The sequence below is a fragment of the Telmatherina bonti genome, assembly GCF_933228915.1.
Source record: "Telmatherina bonti genome assembly, chromosome: 13".
Classification (NCBI taxonomy): Eukaryota; Metazoa; Chordata; class Actinopteri; order Atheriniformes; family Telmatherinidae; genus Telmatherina; species Telmatherina bonti.
In genome coordinates, this window is record NC_136611.1 from 25,591,830 (window position 1) to 25,613,113 (window position 21,284).

Sequence of the window (21,284 nt, forward strand, 5' to 3'; positions counted from 1 at the left end):
ATGCTGCCTGCAACTTTTAAACTGTGCGCTGGCATCTCCTATCGACATATGAGGAACATGACAGGTGAGTGCGTGAATCCAGCTTATTGTTCAGCAATGTTGACCTAGTTTTCTCCTTGTTTTACTTTATGCTTGAATGCACAATTTTCTCAGTTCTTCATGCAGCCTTATGAACGATGGACGATTAAGACAGCCAAATGTTTTCTTGTTATGTCCTTTTATGGTGCTTTCGTTGCACATTTACTATCTCTGTTTCTTGATCTTTTCTCTTTCTCTTTTCCAGGTCTGAGAAAGAATGCTATGGTGGCAATTCACCATGAGTTGAACCGACTGGCAGGTCCAGGTCCTTGTAACTGGATCAGCCAAGTCCGGCGACGAAGCTCCCTTCTCAGTGAGTTGTGATTAATAAATCAGTGTGGTGTCACAAAGCTTGTACGTCATTACAGAAAACAATATGAGAGTTGTGAGATTTTAGTAGATACGTTTCAGTGGCATGCTAGCAAGAAAGTGGACCACATCAGTCCAGTTCTGAGGTCTTTACACAGGCTGCCTGTTTGTCAGACTTTGAAGTTCTGTTGCTGGTCTGTAAAGCCCTGAATGGTTTAGGACTAAAGTACATCAGAGACCTGCTGTCCTAGTATGAATCTGTCAGACCTTTATGGATTCGGTCTTTTAACAGTTCCCAGAGTTAAAACGAAGCAAAGGAAAGCTGCATTCAGCTTCTATGCTCTACATGTCTGGGACAGACTCCTAGAAAGCCTCAGATCAGCTGAAACAGTTTATTTAATGCAAGTTTAAGACCCATTTGTTCTCCACTGCATTTCAGTGGTTTTTATTTAAGTATATAAGTTTATTTTAAGTATGAATCTGCATGTTTCTTTAAAGCTGGAATTGATCATGATTTTAATAGTCTTTATTTCAAAATGATTTCCTTTACCTGCATTCTTGTTTTAATTTTAAACTGTGCTTCTTATTTTCTTATGTTTTATTGTCTCTGTAAAGAACTTTAAATCAGTCTGTTATTGAATTGTGCTATATAAATAAACTTGCCTTGCCTTGCCTACTCTGTTCTAAGGTTCTAGGATTGAGGAGGAAGAAGGGTATAATGAGGAGGAGATGTCTTATGTGAAACAGGGTGAGGATGCACTAAAGAAAGCCATCAACATCCTCAGCGAGCAGGATGGTTGGAACGTTGAAACAGTGTCTGTGAGTACAATAATAGACGCAATAGACACAGTTTAATAACAATTTGCTGAAGTATGTGCACTGATGATAATGCGTCAAAGTCACTTCATTCCTGAGCCTGTTTTGAACTTTCTGCAGGCAAATGGAGATAAGGTTTTGAGTAAAGTATTGCCTGACATTGGGAAGGTGTTCAAACTGGAGGTGGTTCTGGAGCAACATCCTGACAACCTGTATGAAGAGCTGGTCGGAAATATGGAGCAAATGGGGGAGTGGAATCCAAATGTCAAACAAGTCAAAGTAAGAGAGATTCACTTTTGCAAGTTGTAAACTACAGTATGTTCTCAGGGATTATATACTGTATGTTTCTATGCCATTTTTAATTTTAGGTTGAATCCTAAAAAATGTTGTCAAGATTACTGAAGACATTTTGCATTGTGATGTGACAGATTCTCCAGAAGATTGGCCAGGACACACTTATAACTCACGAGGTATCTGCAGAGGTGCCTGGCAATGTGGTGGGTCCAAGGGACTTTGTCAGCGTCCGCTGCACCAAACGCAGAGGATCCGCCTGCTTTCTGGCTGGGACTTCCACTCAGCACCCAAAAATGCCCGAGCAGAAGGGTGTAATTAGGTATTTCAGTTTACATTTGATGGTTGGAAGTAATAATAATACACTTTTTTAACATCAAATAAATGAATGGTCTTTTTAAAACTGAGCATTGAATATTTCAGAGCGGAGAATGGGCCTACATGTATAGTGATGAAGCCCTGCACTGAAGACCCAAATAAGACCAAGTTTACCTGGTTATTGAGTATAGATCTAAAGGTATGAGCAATTTCCATGTCTGTATTTTCTGTTGGGTGACACATGAACTGATAGAAATAAAGTTAAAACATGACATTAATCAGTCTAACACTGGCTTTATCTTTGTCTTTTGCAGGGCTGGATCCCCAAGACAATCATAAATAAAGTGCTCTCTCAGACGCAGGTGGACTTTGCCAACCACCTCAGGCACAGGATGGGAAATAATGCTTCTATGGAGATGGTTCATGCCTGCTGACACTAGATGCCACCTGAATATTAGCACAAAGAGTTCAAAAGTGACAGAAGAGCAAACTCCATCCATTAAAATACTCACCTAAATCTGCTTATATCAATAAGAAAATCCAGACAGTATTAAGCTTTTCTGAGATCTTTAGGACAATAACACCATTGTTTAATACTTCTGCCCCAAATAACAGATCATCAGAACATCAGAACAGCATACGAATGCTCAGACAGTACAATTCTTCGCATTGATGCCAAGAATTGTACTGTTTTTGACTATGATTAAGTTAGAAAGTTTTGTTGCCCCAGGCTGTTAGCGTCAAAGATCTGTGTTTGGTCATTTAAAAACATTTAGGAAAAGAAAAAAAGATGTCTGGACATCAAACATGTACATTACCAGTGTGTTAAATACATGTATTTATATATTAATTTATTTGCATAAGGAAATGAGAATTTAAGAAGACACCAGTGTCCCAATCACAAAGAAACTGAATAGTGACAAAAAACAACAGAAAACAACTAAGACAGAACATTGTACACCCAACACTTACGGATACATAGATGTGCAGCAACTATTTGCAATGACAAGCTCATAGATTTAATATAAACAAAAAACTTGAAATCACGCTACAGAAAGCAAAATGATCTTAAAAACCACAGAGACAGGGCTGAACAACCTACAAAAGTCAGCACCAATTAGAAGCTCACAATATCTTATCTACAGACTGATATAAAGTGACTGTTGTTTTCATCAGCAGAAACTAGGTTTGGACTTTCATACAAACAAAAATTGCAAACAAAGTTTTAATTACCCTGGTAGACTAATTAACTGGCTGTTGACAGTTATGGTATATTTTTGATGGTTTTATGGACATCACACATATTACCCCACAAAAGAATTTATATACACCTTATACCCAACCTGGTGAAGTTCCATCCTGGAGTAAGATAGGCTTAAATGACTCATCTGTCCAATTAACTCCACAGAAACACTGAATACACTTACATGTAGTAAAGTGTTTCTTTTTTTTTTTTTTTAAAAAAAAGCTCTGTTATTGTCCTTTCTTCTATTGTAAATTGCACTTTTCTGTTAGTTTTGTATTTATTAATATGCCATAGAAGCATTGTAATACAGTGACAGCTGAGTTGATGAATGTTAGTGTTCTCACTGATATTTATGCTTTGTCTATGCTGTTGGTGAAGACTGTCCTTTCCTAACGGATTAGAGCTTAAATAAAATCCTTTTAAATATTCCACTGGTCATTTTCTTAATACAAAGACCTGATAGTGTTTTTCCACATATACCCCTCATCACAGAGACTTCTATTCTTCCACTTTGACAAGGAATAACGAATAAAGAGAGCAGTTATTTTTTTTACACGAATACAAAAGTAGATCATAAAAATGTTTTCCTGCTTCTTGATGGGTTTTCAGACTCATGGTTTGCCAGAATGAGCAGGTGTTCAGCCATTCAGATGTGCAAGGAGCCCAAAGGCTAGCAGTTCAGAGTGAGCCAGCAGCACATTCCCCTAGATCAAGTAACAATGGATTTCTTCCCAAACAGGAAATCTGTCTTCCATTATTGCCAGCTGTGTAACATTTGGTCAATTTTGTGTAGCTTTGTACGATCCAAAATGTTTTGGAACAGCTCATTTTCTTGGCCCTGTGTTGAAAACAGAGGCCAGAACTGGTATAACTGAAAGACAGAGGTCAATATTTATCTAAGAGAAATTAAGCAACATATAGTTAACCAAATAGCGAGTCTGTTAACACACACATAAATGCTCAAAACATCAAAATCTCAAAAACTTAACTTACAGATAATCAATTATCAAGTGCATATCATTGGCAGGATCCGGCTCTTAAATTGTACGGATGCAGTGACAGCGAATTTTGTATCTGTTACATGAATGTTGACATTGTGTAATATGCCATGCACCATTCTAAGGTTGTATTGACCTGATTTTAAGACCTGTGAGGTCTAAATTGGTGTAAAACATTAGAATTTAAAGCTGTTATAATATTTTGATAATAAAATGATGATGTGTAACTAAAGTGTGAGGGATTTTTTTTAAAGATATAATAGGAGAGCTGACTGCAGTCATCTCTCTTCACTTTTTCCATAAGCTTTATGAAAAATTATGCCTTAGACAAATCTTCAGAAAGATTTACACTGACTTCTGCATTCTATACAAACACACATTTTACATAGCTGTAAGTTCTGGTTTGTATAATGCCTCTCTTGAAAGAATGTTCCAGAGGCAAATAATTAACATCTGCTGAAAACTCTATTTTTGAGCATAAGCAGATGTGGCATGCACTGCTGCCATTAAAATATGTTGTTTTGTTATTTTTGTAATGAGAAGAGAAAAGAAAATGGTTGCTGGAGTGGAAAATGGAACTTCATCTAGAGCAAATAAGTTGTGTAACAAGCTACAGTATTTGGCAGCCATATCAAATCCTTGGCCCTGATGATAGTCTTGATTGATTTTTTTTTCCCTTTCCTTTCCGTTCTTTTGCTTTCTCTTCTTTTTTTGCTCTCTGTTTCATTTCATTTTTGGTCATAACAGCTTTTTTTGTTTATTTCATCAGGTAAGAATTGAAAACACATTCTTGCACTGCATAAAGAACACATAATACAGAATTCTCTATGGAGAAAGAAGAAATTTCAATGACCACATATGATAATGTAACATGGTGTTTTTATCTCTTGTGAAAGCTTTGATTACTGTATCTATCAATGTTACTCTTACCAAGCATTTCCATAGTGTTAAAGAACCCTTCAGGCCACACTATGTTTTGTGATGTAGAGCAGGGATCCCCAATCCTGGTCCTCAAGGACCGGTGTCCTTCAGGTTTTCCAAGTGTCCCGCTGCAACATACCTGATTCAAATCAATGTGTATTTAGCAGACATGTGCAAAGCTTGTCTGAGTCTGAGTCAGGTGTGTTCCAGCAGGAACACTTGGAAGACCTGCAGGACACCGGAGGACCAGGGTTGGGATCCGTGATGTAGAGGGACTTTGGTGAAGGGGAACTCCCCTCCATAGCCCATTATATTGCAGACAGCAAAAGGAATTATTTCTTCTGTACCTTTCAGGTACAATCCATGTAATTAGAAAAGGATCATTACTGCGCCGAGAATCTCCACCTGAGCGAGAGCAAAGAAATGACGTAATGAAGTTACTGTCGGGTGGGAAACTACGATTCCCAAAATGCACTCGGAGTTACCGTGGCCACTGGACGGGGGAAGGGAAGCTGAGATTGGAGGGAGAAACAATCAGAAACTAAGGTACTTTTAAAACGGTTCATATGGCGTGATTTTGTTGGACAAGCAATGTTTGCAATGTATTTAATTTATCTAAAAGAGTAAAGTTGATTTATTTGCGCGTCACTGTCAGATTGAGGACTGACTCCATCTCCGTTACAGTTCAATAGAGCTACGGTTAGCCCGTTAGTTAGCCTGGCAGCTGGCTTTTCTTGTGTTAGCCAACCTATATGGGTCTTTGTTGCTTATCTGCACGTTGCAATTGTTTATAAAAAATTAGTTTGGACTTTCTTGCAGATTTTTTAGTCGACTTGCCTGCTGCAAAGGAAGTCGTTTCTTTCTTGCTTGGGAATAAAGCTGTACCTGCGTCTTTGTGCCAGCGGGGCTGCTAGTTGACGTATTGCTAGCTTGTCGGTTGCTAGAGATACTGGTTGCTAGCTGACGTATCGACGATATGGTTTTGCAAACATCTGCCTCCCACCCCTCCCAAAAGGAAGTTATTGCATAGTTTATTTAACTTTTTCTGAAGCAATCTATATGCACTTTTTTTGTGCATGAAATGCGACTTTCAAGGGATTTAGGCAGTGATGGTGAAAGTGCTCAAGTAAAAATGCCCCAGTAAAAGTAGCAATAAGACGTTGAGGAAAAATCAAGAATTTAATTTCGGATAGATAATCTTAATTATATATATATATATATATATATATATATATATATATATATATATATATATATATATATATAAATGTGTGGTTGCATGTTACTTACACACTAATGCTTTACTTAAAAAAAAAAAAATTAAAAAAATGTTTCCGTACTTACTCCTTAATGAATATGAAGGAATATCTAGAAAACGTGATGGAGCTTTTTAATTCATATAGGAGTTGCTCTTCATTTTTTATACTTACAGTTTTACATTGAAGCCTGTTACTTTTGCGTTACTTACTGATTTGATATTGTGTAATAAATGTTTATGTTTTGCTTCCCAGGTACTGTGTGCATCTGCACACTCGTCCTTAGGAGTTAGGCCACACCAGAACTTTTCCCATCACCTCCAGCTTCTGGGACATTGGCAGTTCTCCCTTTGGATGTTTTGCTGCTGTTTCAATTGAAGCATACAGTAACGTAGTTTTGGTGCAAGTACATTTACGTACAGGTGTGCTGGTATCTTTAGATGCATACTGGATTTGTCTTCAGTGCCAAAGTAATGAAGTGTTTTGGACAGGGAGAGCCTAGCCCTGAGAAGCCGTGTCATTATGCAGCTTCAGTGTACTACTGATGGGGCTGAGCCAGAGGACAGATCTGTGGAGGAGAGGAGGGAAGCAGGTTTCCAGAAAACATGCATATTGATGGATAGACATTTTTCCCAGTCAGGTCTTATAGACTGATATCTGCACATTCCTCTAACAATCAAGGCTGATAAAATCAGTTTGTGAAATTTGGCTGCTTTGTGGACATTAAGAGCACTACATATTTAAGGAAAAGATGAAAAAAGCATAGGTATTTACAGCCTCTACAAGTGTGCACTACAGAAATTATGGTGGACCTTGCTTCAGCTCCTCAAACCACCTCACTTCACGACTTCAGAAGCCATTAGAAACAAGAATCAGGAACAACCTCAACAGTCGGCAAGCTCAGATGCAATGGATGAGGACATTGACATAACATCCTCCACTGAGGTAGCAACATTTCACCCCCTATCCTTTCTTCTTCTCTTTTTCTTCTGTTTCCATATACTTGTGTTAATCTCATTGCCGTGTTTGGTATCAGTAACTTCACACTATTCAGACAGAAACAGACAGTAGCACTTGCCATAGGTAGATGCTAGTGGACAAATTTTGCCATACTTTTTGTGTAACTTACAGGAGTCACATTTTCTCTTCCTGCTCAACATTTAAACAATTAAGAGCTCATTTGTTTAAGCAGTATGTGACACGTGTTTAACTTCAGTCCAAAGGTCAACTCTACTCTCTTTAGCTGTAATCTTTGATCCAACTTAGCATGTTGCTGTGGTGGCTGCTGACAGGGCATTTGTGCTTATCCCTAAAACTTGGTTTTGTAGCCAAAACATTACCTCCAATTCCCTACTCTCTGTCCTTGTGTAAGGAAGCATTTGTAAACAGGATAAGCATGCACGCATTAAATCGCATCATTTAATCATTAAACTGCTCTTTAATGTCAGCCTTAACATAAGGCATTCTTTTAAAAATAAAGTTATAGCAAGCTTGCACATTTGAAAGGCATCATGTGGTCCATCAACCTCGATACAATTTAGAACTTTACTTTAGTTTTCATGAGGGATAAAAAGTTTAATTGGTAAAAATAGAAAAAATATTAGAGGTTGTGCAGTGATAATGGCTTACCTTTCTTAAATGTGTATAAATTTAATTTTTCTTTATTATTTGCTTATGTTAAGCATTGTGTTCTTGTCCCCTTCCTCAGGGTCTGAATGGTTTGTCACATGAACATAAACCTTTTGAGGAGATCACCAATGGACACACCAACCATAAGCCTGTGAGCTAAAAATTACTTTTAGTTGATCCTTTGTAATTAGATGTTGCTGGGAAGAGTTTTTGTATTTACGCATTGTATGTGTCCTATTTTCAGGTCATGAATGGTGTGGTAACCAGTCACAATGGCAAGGACCACACCAATGGCAGCGCACCTCTCAGATCGCTACCGGTAGTTACATCTTATTATTAGTATCTAATTAAAAAAAAAAAAGCCAGACCTTTTAAATGCAATGTAATCGCATATTTATTTGATGTCCAGATTTCAGCACTGAAACAGAATGGTCTTCTGCAGACCCTGGCAGCAGGAGTGGACCCACCAAAACCTGCAGGTTCTATTCACATCCCGTCTTTTGTTTCATCTTCTTCCCATTTGAATATATCCTAGGTATTAATCATTTAGAAGTGAAAGCTGCCTGTTTTTATGAAGCACAAGGTCTTAGAGGCAGTCGGAAGGGTTCAGCTCTGTTATGCAGGGAATATTTAGAACTACAAAAGAACCAAGCTAGTCAAGAGGATGCTCCTACTGGTTACATAATACAGTAAAATATTTGTGGGTTGTCCAGACCAGATTGTCAACTATTTCTCCTTTTCTTAACTTGTGGCTCTTTTTACAGACGAAAGGGAAAATGAAGAGCTAGAAAAGGCCAGGCAGGAGTGGGATGCTCTGGAAACCATCCAGCCAGGTAAGGCATGGCTGGCGGTTTCACCTGTAACAGGATGCAGATAACTTTATAGCTGGCTTTATGGTCTGGACTGAATCAGTCTAACACCTACATGTAAAACAAGTTCTCTCACCGCAAATAGTTAAGTAAACAGTTAGTGATCTGATTTGTGTTACAGATTTTACTGAAAAAAGGGAAAAGAGGACAGTGCAAAAATATGTTCGCCCTCCCAAGAAATTTGAGCTTTGATATAACTTCACAAGGTTTCACTGTTCAAGGTGGTTGTTGGGAGTATGGCTTGTTAATGGCCAGAGGTTAGGTGATGTGGATTTCAAGGCTTAATAAATACTATCACTTCTGAAACCTTGTACCTACATTCAGCAGCCTTTAGTGCCAATAGCATGTCCTCAGGTCATAATATAATGATTTAAAAAAATAGTAGTTTGCAGTAATGGTAGATATCAACCTGGTGTTTTAGAAAACAAGACAGTTTCTAGCATTAAGTGCACATCAGATCTAAAAAAAAAATCTTTTTTAAAAAAATTTTTAAAAGACCTTCAGGACCGTTGAGCAGGGTCTGGCGTGAAGGTAAATCATTTCCATTGTGCAGTTGTAGCTGCAAAAGTATGCCCTTTGTCAAGAGCCACTTGGAAGAGAAGAGAACCAAAGTCCTTACTCCCTTACCAACATGGAAGAAACACCTTTCCATCTGTAAAGCTTTTGAGTGGATTTAATAATGCTTAGAACTTGTTTGATGCCTGTCCATGGATAACTGGTAAATTGTGGGATAGGTTCGCAGAAATACCCGTATATTCAAGAGATAAGCATCACTTTGAGAGGATGGCTTCTACAAGACAAACAAAACACGACTAAAAATTTGCTGAAGCAGGAGGTTTGTTTCCACCATCATCATCCACCTGGCTTAATATAACTAACACTTTACAGACCTCATAAGGAATATGTCTGCAAACATAACTGAGGGTCTCACAGAACTAAAAATTGCATAAAGACTGAAGGAATTTCTCAGGACAAGAATTGATTCACTTTAAGCTGCCTACAAAAAGCATTTACAAACAGGGGATGTTTGCCAAAGGGCTTTCTAATTCATTCAGACCAAATGTTAGCATTGCTTCTCTCTCCTTTGTTTTATCAACACTACAAAAGATGAAAACTCATGCTATATATGAAAGAATCGTCATTCTTAAGGCCTTTACACACCGCGGCCGATGCGACTAATTCAGAGGTGAATTATCAACGCTTCTGTCTATGCACGCCAAGTTCGACGCAAAATTTTAAGAAAATTAAAAAAAAATCTAAAACAAACTTGCAAGGTGGATTCCACATCAAGCCACAACAGTGCACTGATGCTGCAAAAGAAGATGAAAAGAGTGCACTGGCTACATCCCATTATAGAAAAGAGAGGAAAACTTCATCACTGATGTGAATGTTCACATTGATTTGACATTGGCTCAATAAAAAAAAAAAAATTACCATGCAAATTATTTGGACGAAATATTCGGAGTAGGTGTGTAGAATTTCTTATTTAATCTCACAGGAGAAATTCACTTGTTACAGCAGCTTTTGGTGTGGAATAAATTGTAAGAAGCAACAGAAAAAAAATGAACATGTCAGGCATTACAGCAAATATAAATATGACACACAAATATACACATACGTATAAATAACAATATCAATTAAATGTAAAGGCTTTTACCTTTCACCGATTGGCGATTCAGAGTAGCTGTAGCAGTGACAAAGGGTACGCAAACACCATGGCATTGGAAAATGATACTCTAAAATAACATTAATGTTATGCCCAAACAGCTCTGACCGAAGACCCCAACCCAACCCCACTCATCTCCTTCAATGAAGCCCTGCAGTACTTCCAGACCACAGACCTTGGGGACTTGCTGGTGAGGAATGCAAATTGAGACAGTGGATTGTTTTTTAAATTTCTTTTTTAGGTTAAGAAAATTTTATGAAGAAATGTCTTCCTGTGGAAAACCAGCCACATTGAAAGATCTAAGTGCAAACCAGGTTTTAGATGAACTTATTAGCAGCCCTGACTGTCATTTTAAAGGAGTGTTTTGTTTCTGTGCCCGCTGCCATCTGTAGAGGAATATCCAGCCAACTATTCGTAGAACCGGTCTGGCTGCAATCACACACTTTCTCTTTGGGCCTCCACGACTGCACAGGGAACTTCTAGAGGAGAGGGATCTTGTCTTTGCCATTGCACAGTGTGAGTGTGTGTTTGGTGGTTTTGTTTTTGTAATCATTTCACCAGGTGTATAAATCGTAAGCACTTCTGTTGAGCCACGTTTTTGTCTGTCTTATGTTTTATAGGCCCAGTAGATAACAGCCAAACAGTCCACATGCGTGTCCTGCAGACCATTTATAAAAGGCTGATTGGCAGTAGGCTGGACTGTCCTCGCTACGGTGCACACTGGGAAAACATTGGCTTTCAGGGTAAGACATAGAAACTCATTTGATGTAAACTCAGTATTCATATTTAATTTGGTGTTGCCAGTGAGCTACTGTTCATTAAATTCTGCAATATTTGAGTTTAATTCTTAAAAATATGTCAAATAATTTGATTAAGTTGACGTTTTTTTCTATATAAAGATATTTGAGATGTGATTCTGAGGCCTCATTATTCAAAATTGTTGGCAGCATTGCATCAACCAAGGAAGTACTGTGATGTTGCCTGCTGGTTTTTCTGTACTGCAGGCACAGACCCAGGCACTGACCTACGTGGCACTGGTTTCCTTGGACTGATGCATACTCTGTACTTTGTGATGGACCCAGAGACTCTGCCATTGGCTAGGGATATCTACAAGTTATCACAGCACCCTACACAGGTATCACCAAGTCATTAAATACAATCCTAAAGCAGTTTGCTGTGCTTTCACCGGTACTGGTCACTCGATCAGTCAATTCTGATATCTGATCCTTTTTTTTGTTTTTTTGTTTTTTTTAAGAAAAAGTTCAAACTTCCACCATGGTTTTCAGCAGACTGTGACCTTTGTTCCAGCTGAAGGGTTAGACCAGGGGTGCCCAAGTCCTATCCTTAAGCTCTACCATTCTGCAACTATTAGATGCATCTCTTCTGAAACAAACCTGAGTCTAATTGCAAAATTCCTCTTCTGCATGTAACCCAGCTCTGCACCAGCTTGGTAACGAGCCATTTAATTTACTCAGGTGAGGTGGACAAGGGTTGCAAGTTCTCGAGGACCAAGCTTGGGCACCCCTGGGTTAGACAGTCATTAGTCAAGTCTGCTACAAGATGGGCATGTTCCAGAAATGATACTTTCAGAAATTACTTTATGTGAACTCCAACAATTTCTTGCATACTGTCTCTGGTTTAGAACTTTCCATTCAGTGTGATGTCAATCAACATGACGCGCATTGCTTTGCAAGTACTCAGAGAAGAGGCCCTGTCCAAGTGAGTCATACCATCTAACTTTTTGTTCTTTTCATTGTTGCTTCTGGAAAATGTTGCTGTTTCTCTGTTTGTAACCCGATATCAATATGCACCAACAACTGTCTCTGCCTCTGTTCGTTACAGAGAGTGCAATCGTCGTCAGCAAGTGGTTGGTGTGCTAAATGAGTTCTATGTCGCCACATATCTGCACCTGTACCAACTGTGGAAGACCCAACAGAAGACCATTGCTGACTCTGGATTTGTACTAAAAGGTAAAAGAAATCGCTTTGCTCTTACTTAATGAACAGGTTAAAAAAAAACGCACATATGCACAGGTATTTTAATCAATGCTAAATAAATAACAGAAAAATTGTACAACCATGAAAAAATATCTAAAAAATAATTTATTTTAAAAACATAACTATTTAGTCTGTCTTGACTAACAAGTAACTTAACATTTATCTTTTATTCTCTTGTTTCTGTCCATCAAGTGGGACATTATAGACATGAAATAAATATTAAATGGAAACCTTGTAGCTAGCATGAATCTATGTGGTAAAATTTCCATTAAATGTCCAATTATAAAAACTACAGATAAGTCTTGTACATCTGGGGTCCCTAACCTTTATTGTTCACACACCTGGACAGTTCAAACTTATTGTCTTGTAAATATTTCTTCTGACATTTTTTCATTGCTTGAAAATGGATTAGGCTGTCATCAGTTGATTTATTCTACATCTTTAAAGCTAGATATGTAGAAGTCTAACACATTAATGATTCTTTTGATAAATATACACCAGTCTTTTGTTTAGAAAAAAAAAAAAGAACCAACAAGTATAATAATTTCTTCCCAAAGCATGTTTATATCCAGTAAATTTGAGACTCTAAATGCACACAGTACCACTAAAGTTTAATCTGCCGTGGACATTTTTGTGGTTCCAAATTTAAAAAATTTGTCTAACCTTTCATTACTGTTTATCTGTTTAAGTGGTCTTTGCACTGTGTGTTGTTGGATTTTGCCTCCTCTTGTTGGTGTCTTCATAGGATCAACCTGTGCATTAGCAAACACATCTGTCAGCAGTTGAACAGAATTGTGGTTTCATGTATTTGAGAATATTCCTGTAGTTCTATAAAATGCACAACCAACATGGCTCAGCATGTAACAGTGTTTTATGTTCTTCATTCTCATTTATCAGTCTATTCATAAATTTTTCATTGACCTATTTATCATTTAATAAGATTTTTTTTTCCCATTTACGTGGGAGCTTTAGATTGTGAACCATTCAGTAGACAAGTTAAAGTTTTAGATACAGAAATGCTTTATTAATCTAAGTTTTTTGCTTTAGTTGATGTTTTTTTTTTTTTTTAAACTAGTAGCTGTTATTATCGTATGATTTTGTTTAAATAAACAGGCTAGTTATGAGTAATAAAGCTGACAAGATCCCGGCAAGCTGTTTACATTTGCTCCCACATTTTCCACCAAGCTAAACTTGAGGCTTCATATTTGCAGATCGAAAGTGAGTTGTATAAATCTAGTATATTTTTCCCAAAATATTAAGCTCCTCATTTTATATGCAACTGTGAGAATTCAATTCAATACTTTATTAGGTCCCCGTAGGGCAATTTGTGTGCAGCCAGTAGCATAAAAGTGCAATCAGTCAACAACAACAAACAATAAAAATAATAAAAGGCAAGTTAAATAACAGTGGAAACACGGTAAGATGAGAACATCTATGCTTTAAACTCTGAACACTGCAGAATGAGAACGAACAGACTGTGATGTCTGCATGAGTTCCATATTTTCTGTTTTCTAACCGACAGAAGTGGAGCTGTTTGCCAAAAAGAACCCCAAGCAGATGCTGCGCCGACTAGAGGTCTTCCTGAAAGAGAAGCGGGCAGGTGGAATCCCCCGTGGGACATCGCCAGACCCTCAGGCCCAACAGCCCTCTCCCAGCCTGGGGGAACGAGGGGCCAGAGCTGGCCCAGCACAGGGAAACAGGGGAAAGGAGATGCACTTCACTGGAGTGTGTGATCTACCACCTGACATGGAGGGAGAGGACAAACTAATCTAAGTTAGACTCTGTCTGTGAGTATGTGTGAGGGTGTGTCAGAGCTATCCTGTTCTGAGTATATCTGTTAATGTATGAGTGACTGGCTTACTCAGAGGTAAAGGAGTAGCCCACCAGTCCCAAGTCAGGGCCTGTTATCTGAACCTTTTCAAACACTTCTTCACCTTCCGCCGATGCTGGGGTGCTGCACTTTGATCAGATTAAACGTGGCGATCTTTCAGAGATATATTTGATTTTTGTTGTAATTTATTTTTAAAGATGAGATGCAGAACAGTTGCATATATAATGGACTTAAGATGTCACAAAAAAAAAAGAAAAAAAAAGTGAGTGTATGCACTTTTCTGTATAAGTAGTAGCCAAATCAATACCTGCCAAATTCTGGTTAAACTACACCTGTCCAGAAGTCCAAAACGGTTGTGTTGCAAAGATCTCTCAGCCTCTGTATGTTTACATTGCAGAGAGGCAAAAAGTGGCAAAAAGTACCTTTTATTAAAGGCTCGTCATCCTCTCACACTCCAGTTCTGCTCTTTCGCAAACAGTGCAACTGTTAAACATCCTGTAAACTTTAGGGCAATAAGAGAGAACATTAACCAGTTGGAAGCAGGTTTCTATCAACACAAGAGGGGAGAGAAAGATGGAAAATCCAGAAAGGTTTTAGAACATTTATGGCAGGGAACAGAAATTACTAGTACACCTTGTCCTGACAAATATATACACAACAGGTTTTGAATGCAGCTTGCTTTATATGTGAATGATATACATGAAAAATATTTATGCCAGATATGTAGAGGTAAAGCCAAACATACACCAGGACAACTGGTGTATGTTTCCAGGAGTCTGATATATTCAGACTTCCCACTAATTACGGGGAAGTATATTTTAAATCATTTAAAAAATGACAGTTTTTGCCCTTTCTGGGTGGAAAAAGGGTCCCTTTAATCATAACTTCCCAGTTATTTGTAACAGCACATCCGAATTTTACTATCAGACTGATGGTTTAGTGACTAGAAGAAAGATTTTAATATCCCTTAGTTTGACCAGGCCATCTAAAAGTCTGATTTCTCAGCTTGCTGTGGCAAAGCGGAGGAGATGTTTCATAACAGTGAGTGTGCTCAGCTTGGTCCCAGCTGAAGCCTGAAGCCTGGTATGAGCTTTCTCTACATTCCTTTATAAAGCATGTGATTGTAATTTCTTTTTCTTTGTTTTTTTAACAGTGAAAATTTAATGCCAGTGGGGTGTGTAGGCTTTTTTGGTATGTGTCTGTGTGTGCGTGTGGTAAAGTGATTGAGCTGATACTAATGAAGGGTGCCTCTCCTAGGATATGTAGGAGATGTGTGGTACAGTATGCAATCCTAGCTCTTTCTCTATGATAATCAAAACACAATAGCTGTGTGATGATAGAAATTGTTTCTAACTTCAGGGTTTGTGCACTTGTGCAAGCGAATGTGTTTGCGTTTGTATGTGAGTCATATGACAGAAACTGACTACAGATGGGGTGCTTTCCTTTGCACACAATAAGCCAGCTTTACTAAGTACTTGAATCATCAAGCTGCAGAGATGGTACTTTGGTTATTCTAAAAATGGTACATAACATTGATGAGGATAATGCGTAAATCCTAAAACAACAAATTAGATTTTTGATTTTCTGTTTTTTCCTTCCTCTCGGTCTGTGGTGTTGGATGGGTCAAGCTCCACAGCAAAGCTGGCTCATTCTTTGTGCACATGTGAAACCATTCTCCCATCATTGTAGTCTCAGTCTGTAGCATGTTCAGGTAGCACTAGTACTGTAGCATCTTATAGCCTCCTCTTCTTTGTAAAGCTTGTTGATGTCATGTCTCTGTTACAGTATGTAGTGTCTATGAGTGTGCAAACTGTTACTACTATAGCACATACATTTCATAGTTTTCATAAGCCTCCTTGAGTAGACACACATTTAGGTGGCATAGCGTATGTTTTGAAAGAAATGGAATAAGCTTGACATGTTATTGAGCTCAAACTTGTCCTATAAGATGGTGACAGTAAATTCAGTGCCTACATCCAGTGGAGCCACGTGGGGTAGAGCGCTGATTTACGCCCCTCATTTTTATTTTTCTTTCTTTTGAGCCATCGTGCCACAGTAGACCTCCTGCATTCATGTAACACAACATGCAGACCTTTCACCCATAAAACATGCCAGTCTAATAAACTAGTACAGCACAGTCATGTACATTCTGGTAAGTAAAATTCATTCTTCCCATCTCTACTCTCCACCTTTATAACTTCAAGAATGAGCTGACGTAGTTATGCTGGTGGCGATCTTTGAGTGATCAGGAAAATTTGCACTGTTGTAGATATTTGATAAGTGTGTGTGACGTATGCTAGAGGAAACAGGCCATCTTCAATAGCCATATAGCAATGCTCATTGTCCCCCGGATCATGAAACTGGCTTTGTGAAGTCAGATTCCCCTCGTCACTCAAAAATAATTGCACCATTACTATAATCTCATATTTAGTTTTATTAAATCTTAAACTGAGGAGCAGTACAGTGTATGTAAATCAGGAAGCTTGTATATAGAGAATTAATGATTGTAACTGTATGATTGTCTGTAGGGCATTATACTGAAACACATTGCTTACCTCAAGACTTGAGACAAATCTCTTTTCTCTCTCCTGTTGTTTGTTTGGCCTCTCAGACAGACATCTTTTTATGTTTCTTCATACCTAGGCCTTCTCTTGTACCAATCGGAAATGTTATATGATGTGTATTCACCCAGCTGAAGACAAACGGAAAAGCTGGTCGATGTTATGTGTACTCTACTTACTGACACTATATAGGCCCACACACTTTGATGCACATCTGCAGATTTAAAATAAAAAGACAAATAAATAAAAAAATCTTTTTCTTAAACAAACTTTAATTGGCTGATGTTTACCATGTTGAAATAAGCTGCTTTTTTCTTGTGGCTTCAGTGCTAGTAGTTATACTTTTGCTGTGATTTAAGTGTTTGATGTCAGGAAAACATGGAGAACCAATCCTGTTTTAACAGCGCCAGTCACAGTTTAATCTTTGATTGTAAAGATATAGCCTTGACTCGCAGTAATAATGCTGTGTATGCTTTGACCTTGATATATATTCTGTATCCAAACAAGGCCTGATTTATTCTCATATTACCAAAACTTCTGTTTGATTTCAGCTGTTGTAATAGATCATATTCTTTTTGATTAGTCCATCTTTTTGGGTTCTTCAGCTGAGAAACCAGAAATAAGGAAAAAGAAAGAAGAAGAAGAAAAAAAAAACGGGTTCTTGCAGGATGTCTGATGCTCTGTGAGCTTTGTTGGGAACGTCTGATTCCTACAGCAGCAACTCGGCAAATACAATCACTTCTCAATATCCTGCGCTTTATATGAAGGTGTTTTACTGTTGCCATCGTCATGTCTCTCAGAGCCGTTTTATGACTGTACCTTGATTGTAGAAGCCCTATTTTATACAGAGTTATTTCAGAAAACAGTATGTGCTGTTGTACATTAAATGTATTGTATGGAGAAAGCTAAATAAATGCTGTCTAAAAGCTAATATCTCACTCTTCCATGACTTTATAGTGAAATGGTATGTGTGCTGTATGTGCTTTTCCATGCAAACTGCATACAGCATGCTACACAACTAACATTTCTGTTTTTTATATATATATATATATATATATATATATATATATATGAAAACAAAAAAACTATTGAAAAATATACAAATGCAACAATAGAAATAAAGTATTAACTCTGGAATATATAAGGCAGTTTAAAAGTATAAATTATCCCAACAAACAGTTTTTCTGTGTCTGACCAAAGGTGACTTTTTTTTTTCTTTTTTTTTTACAATTTTGCTTTGTTAATGAAGTAATAATGTTCTTTAAGATTGTTCAGCTATTGGTCACAACACTCTGTGGAGTTTTATTATGAAAATGTGAAAAATCTTGCAGCACTCAGAGTGCAAACCTCAGTCAAGCCATAGTAAAGAAAATATTGCCAATGATTGACATTATTTTTTTAGTTCTAATGGCAAAATGGTCCCTATAAAGATTTGTTTAAAATATTCCTGTAACCAGACAGTGGTCTGGATTGCAGCCAAATCAAATTGCTTCTTCCTCGTTCCATTTCTAAGATTTACTGAAAATGTAATTAAAATATGTCTATAACCTCTTGAGTTATGTTGCTAAAAGACAAACCAATGCTGCCAAATACATGACCACCTTGGCAGAGGTTAAAAAAAAATAAAAACATGCTTGAGGTTTGTCGTTTTCCTTTCTATTACTCGACCACTAGAGAGCACACTTTGATTTAGGTTTTTTTTTTCTGTGTGCACCACATCTGGCCACATACTATGTTTGGTGGTGCTGCTGCTGTATGTTAGCCTCATATCTGTCAAGAGTAGTTCACTCACTAATTTACATTTTTAAAGAACAACTCAAACTATTTTAAAGGGATTTGGTTTTCGAAAGTGAATCAGCTGTAAATAAAAGATACTTATAATTTACAAAACTTTAGATAACCTTATAAGTTCCTCTGATGCAACAACAAAAGTGGCAAGCTGTGTGAAGCTCATGAATTGGCAGTCTAAGGCCTTTCACTCTGCCTTTTAATCTCTCTTAAGTTATGCAAACTTCTCCAATGTCGTAGATGAACTCATTTTGCTGCCAAGTTAGTGTTCAGACTCACTCCAAATCTCTGAAACCTCTCAGTCAAAGTTGATTTCGGTCATGGGTCAGTAAGGTTAAAGTCTTTCGAAAGGCGTCCTGGTGCTTCATGCTACATCTGTGCTCAATGAGACCCATGGCTCCTGTCCCAAAATGCCAGATGACTGGGATGTGGTGGATCTGCTGAATCACGACACGCTCAGAATGGAAACATTTTTCAGCCAACTTTTTTTTTTTTTTTTTAATCTCTAATGTGAATAAATTCACAGTTCCATGAGCTGTTTCCAGATCTAAGATTTTTCTAAGCAATCTGAGCTTGCTGTAGCATTAACTCAATGTACAAAGAGTGGTGGTCTGAGGGAAGAGTGAAGCATAAACAAAACAAAAATTATATCACACAAGAGGTTGGTAATATAGAACACAGGAGCCAGTCTTATATCAGAAACCCACTGGGACTGAGATCCAGAGAGAATTCAGTGAATAGAGAAGGATAGAGTTCCATAAAACTGTTTCCATTTGTACCTAGTGAGCCTGCTGGATTTCTGAGTTTTTTTTTTCTCGCTTTACTCTTGACTTCCCTCCCCCAACTCTCGTTTTTTTTTCTCTGATGTCATTGTTTCCTGCCCAGCAGATTCTGACGCTCAGCTCAAGGCTACGTGCAGACGCTAAATGTTATGCATACTGCTCTACTCCTGCTGACATAAGGGAATTTACAGACGCATGTCAGATCCATTAACAACACTAACAACTGAAAAGCTAATTCAACTATAAGTGCTGCCTTATAACAGCTGTCCTCTTTGATGACTATGCTTGTTCTCACTCTTCATCTACTCTGAATTTCACCCCTTCATTTGCATGAAGAAAAATATGTTCAGACATCTTGAAGACAGTTGTGACATTTAATACAGCAACATTTTTGTGTAGAGCAAGATGCAAGGTGTAACCACTCTTACATATTTTGGATGCTTTTGTTACTCAGATACTTTTATAAAGTTTTTGTTTTGTTTTTTTTTTTTACTTTTGTTGTCATATAAATACAGGAGTTTTTAGCAGAGATAAAAAAAGAATATTGTCTTGTAAAATATGAGCAAAGACCAGCTAAAATAAAAAGAAATGGAAGAACCTGAATAAAATCAAAGCTGATATTTTAAAATGTTTCCCCCATCATGAGACTGACTATATCCAGAACTAGCCAACTACTGTAAATGTAATGTGTGACTAATCTTTCCTTGTGTTTTTATTGTGTTATTAAATAGTTTCGGTTAAAAAAAAAAAAAAAAAAAAAGGAGATCATTTTCCAGCTTGCTCCCCTGTGTGTATTTGTAACCCCTCCAGCTGAAAGGCCTCAGCTTGACCTCACTGTAACTTGAACTCTGAAGGGCTGAATTCTTTACAGCAGTAGTCATATCCTTCATAGATATGAATGCAAAACTTGATGGTTTTCTTAAAATCAAATTATCCATAGTCTATTTGCTTTAAAAGCATTTCTGTATTTTTGCCCCAGACTCTGAGATAGTCCAATAAACCATTTTTACCGTCATCACTAACAGAAGTCCACACACAGTATTTAAAGACATAAATAAAACTTTGATTCTCACAGACTTTAAAAACAAGTTGTGAGAGCTCAGTAGGGCAGAATAGTTTATAAAATATATAGGTAGGCTTTTTTGCTATAATTAATTATTAATCAGATTAATTGATAACATGTGAGGGTGTCAGACCTGGGTATGAAAGTAGCATCTTTCAAACATATAATCTTTCCAACCAAGGCAAGGCTGTGATATCTTCATGAGATATTTGTGACATATTTCATACACATCCTCTTCATGAGCAAAATTGCAAAGACCATTGACCTTTCAGCATACAGTGCATTGTGATGTTTTGGGGAAGTTTTAGTCGGCACATTACTTATATACGGCACATACTTAAATAAAATTATTTGAAAAATTAATTGTGTTTGTTAGACCCAAACAGACTTTCTGAAATACAACTAAAAATTAAAATAGTTTGAAATCAACCAACACACATACAGATTCACAAATAATGTAGCTGACAGTCAAATCACTCCAGTATGTATACACACAACCTCCACTAAAGTGGGTTTAAGAGTATTTCACATGCTGCCCACACAAGTTTTATTTTTTATTATTATTGTTATTTTTGTAAGAACAGTAAAGTATACATTTTTATTAAACATCCAAATCCTCAATAAAGTTGCTTTCATTTATTTTATTTTATTTATTTTTTTTGTTTTTTGCCAGGCTTCAGGACAGAAATTGAGTGAAAAATTTGCATTGAGTGGAAAAGTATCCCACTGGTACTCCATGTCAACTAGCAGGCATTTAAAACACTTCGACTTTATTTCTGCTCTAATAAAATCCTGGTAATATAATTCAACAAAATTACCGTACAAGTAACTTAAAGACATTTGTGTTGTGAATTTAGTCATTAAT

At 37.3% G+C, this 21,284-nt stretch overlaps 2 protein-coding genes across 2 annotated transcripts; both read left to right on the top strand.

Annotated features, from left to right (window-relative positions):
- star (steroidogenic acute regulatory protein) lies at positions 1–3,100 on the top strand (the record flags this gene model as incomplete). The annotated part of the gene is made up of 7 exons (XM_079250838.1): positions 1–64; positions 284–391; positions 1,076–1,206; positions 1,324–1,482; positions 1,632–1,816; positions 1,918–2,011; positions 2,127–3,100. 7 exons carry the CDS (start codon positions 1–3, stop codon positions 2,244–2,246), a joined length of 861 nt encoding a protein of 286 aa, XP_079106964.1. The 3' UTR covers positions 2,247–3,100.
- Positions 3,101–5,470: 2,370 nt separating this feature from the next.
- Positions 5,471–17,606, top strand: elmod3 (ELMO/CED-12 domain containing 3). Its single transcript, XM_079251781.1, has 13 exons — positions 5,471–5,523; positions 6,489–7,178; positions 7,942–8,013; positions 8,107–8,181; positions 8,272–8,341; positions 8,627–8,695; positions 10,499–10,587; positions 10,790–10,913; positions 11,018–11,140; positions 11,402–11,532; positions 12,040–12,116; positions 12,240–12,367; positions 13,917–17,606. The coding sequence occupies exons 2-13, from the start codon at positions 7,143–7,145 to the stop codon at positions 14,165–14,167; spliced, it is 1,245 nt and encodes a 414-aa protein (XP_079107907.1). The 5' UTR covers positions 5,471–5,523; positions 6,489–7,142; the 3' UTR covers positions 14,168–17,606.
- Positions 17,607–21,284: the final 3,678 nt, after the last annotated feature.

Coding starts and splice junctions, on each gene's coding strand:
- elmod3 (XM_079251781.1), top strand. CDS start 7,143: ATGGATGAGGACATTGACATAACATCCTCCACTGAG. Junction 7,179..7,941: donor ACATAACATCCTCCACTGAG/GTAGCAACATTT, acceptor CCCCTTCCTCAG/GGTCTGAATGGTTTGTCACA. Junction 10,588..10,789: donor CAGACCTTGGGGACTTGCTG/GTGAGGAATGCA, acceptor TGCCATCTGTAG/AGGAATATCCAGCCAACTAT.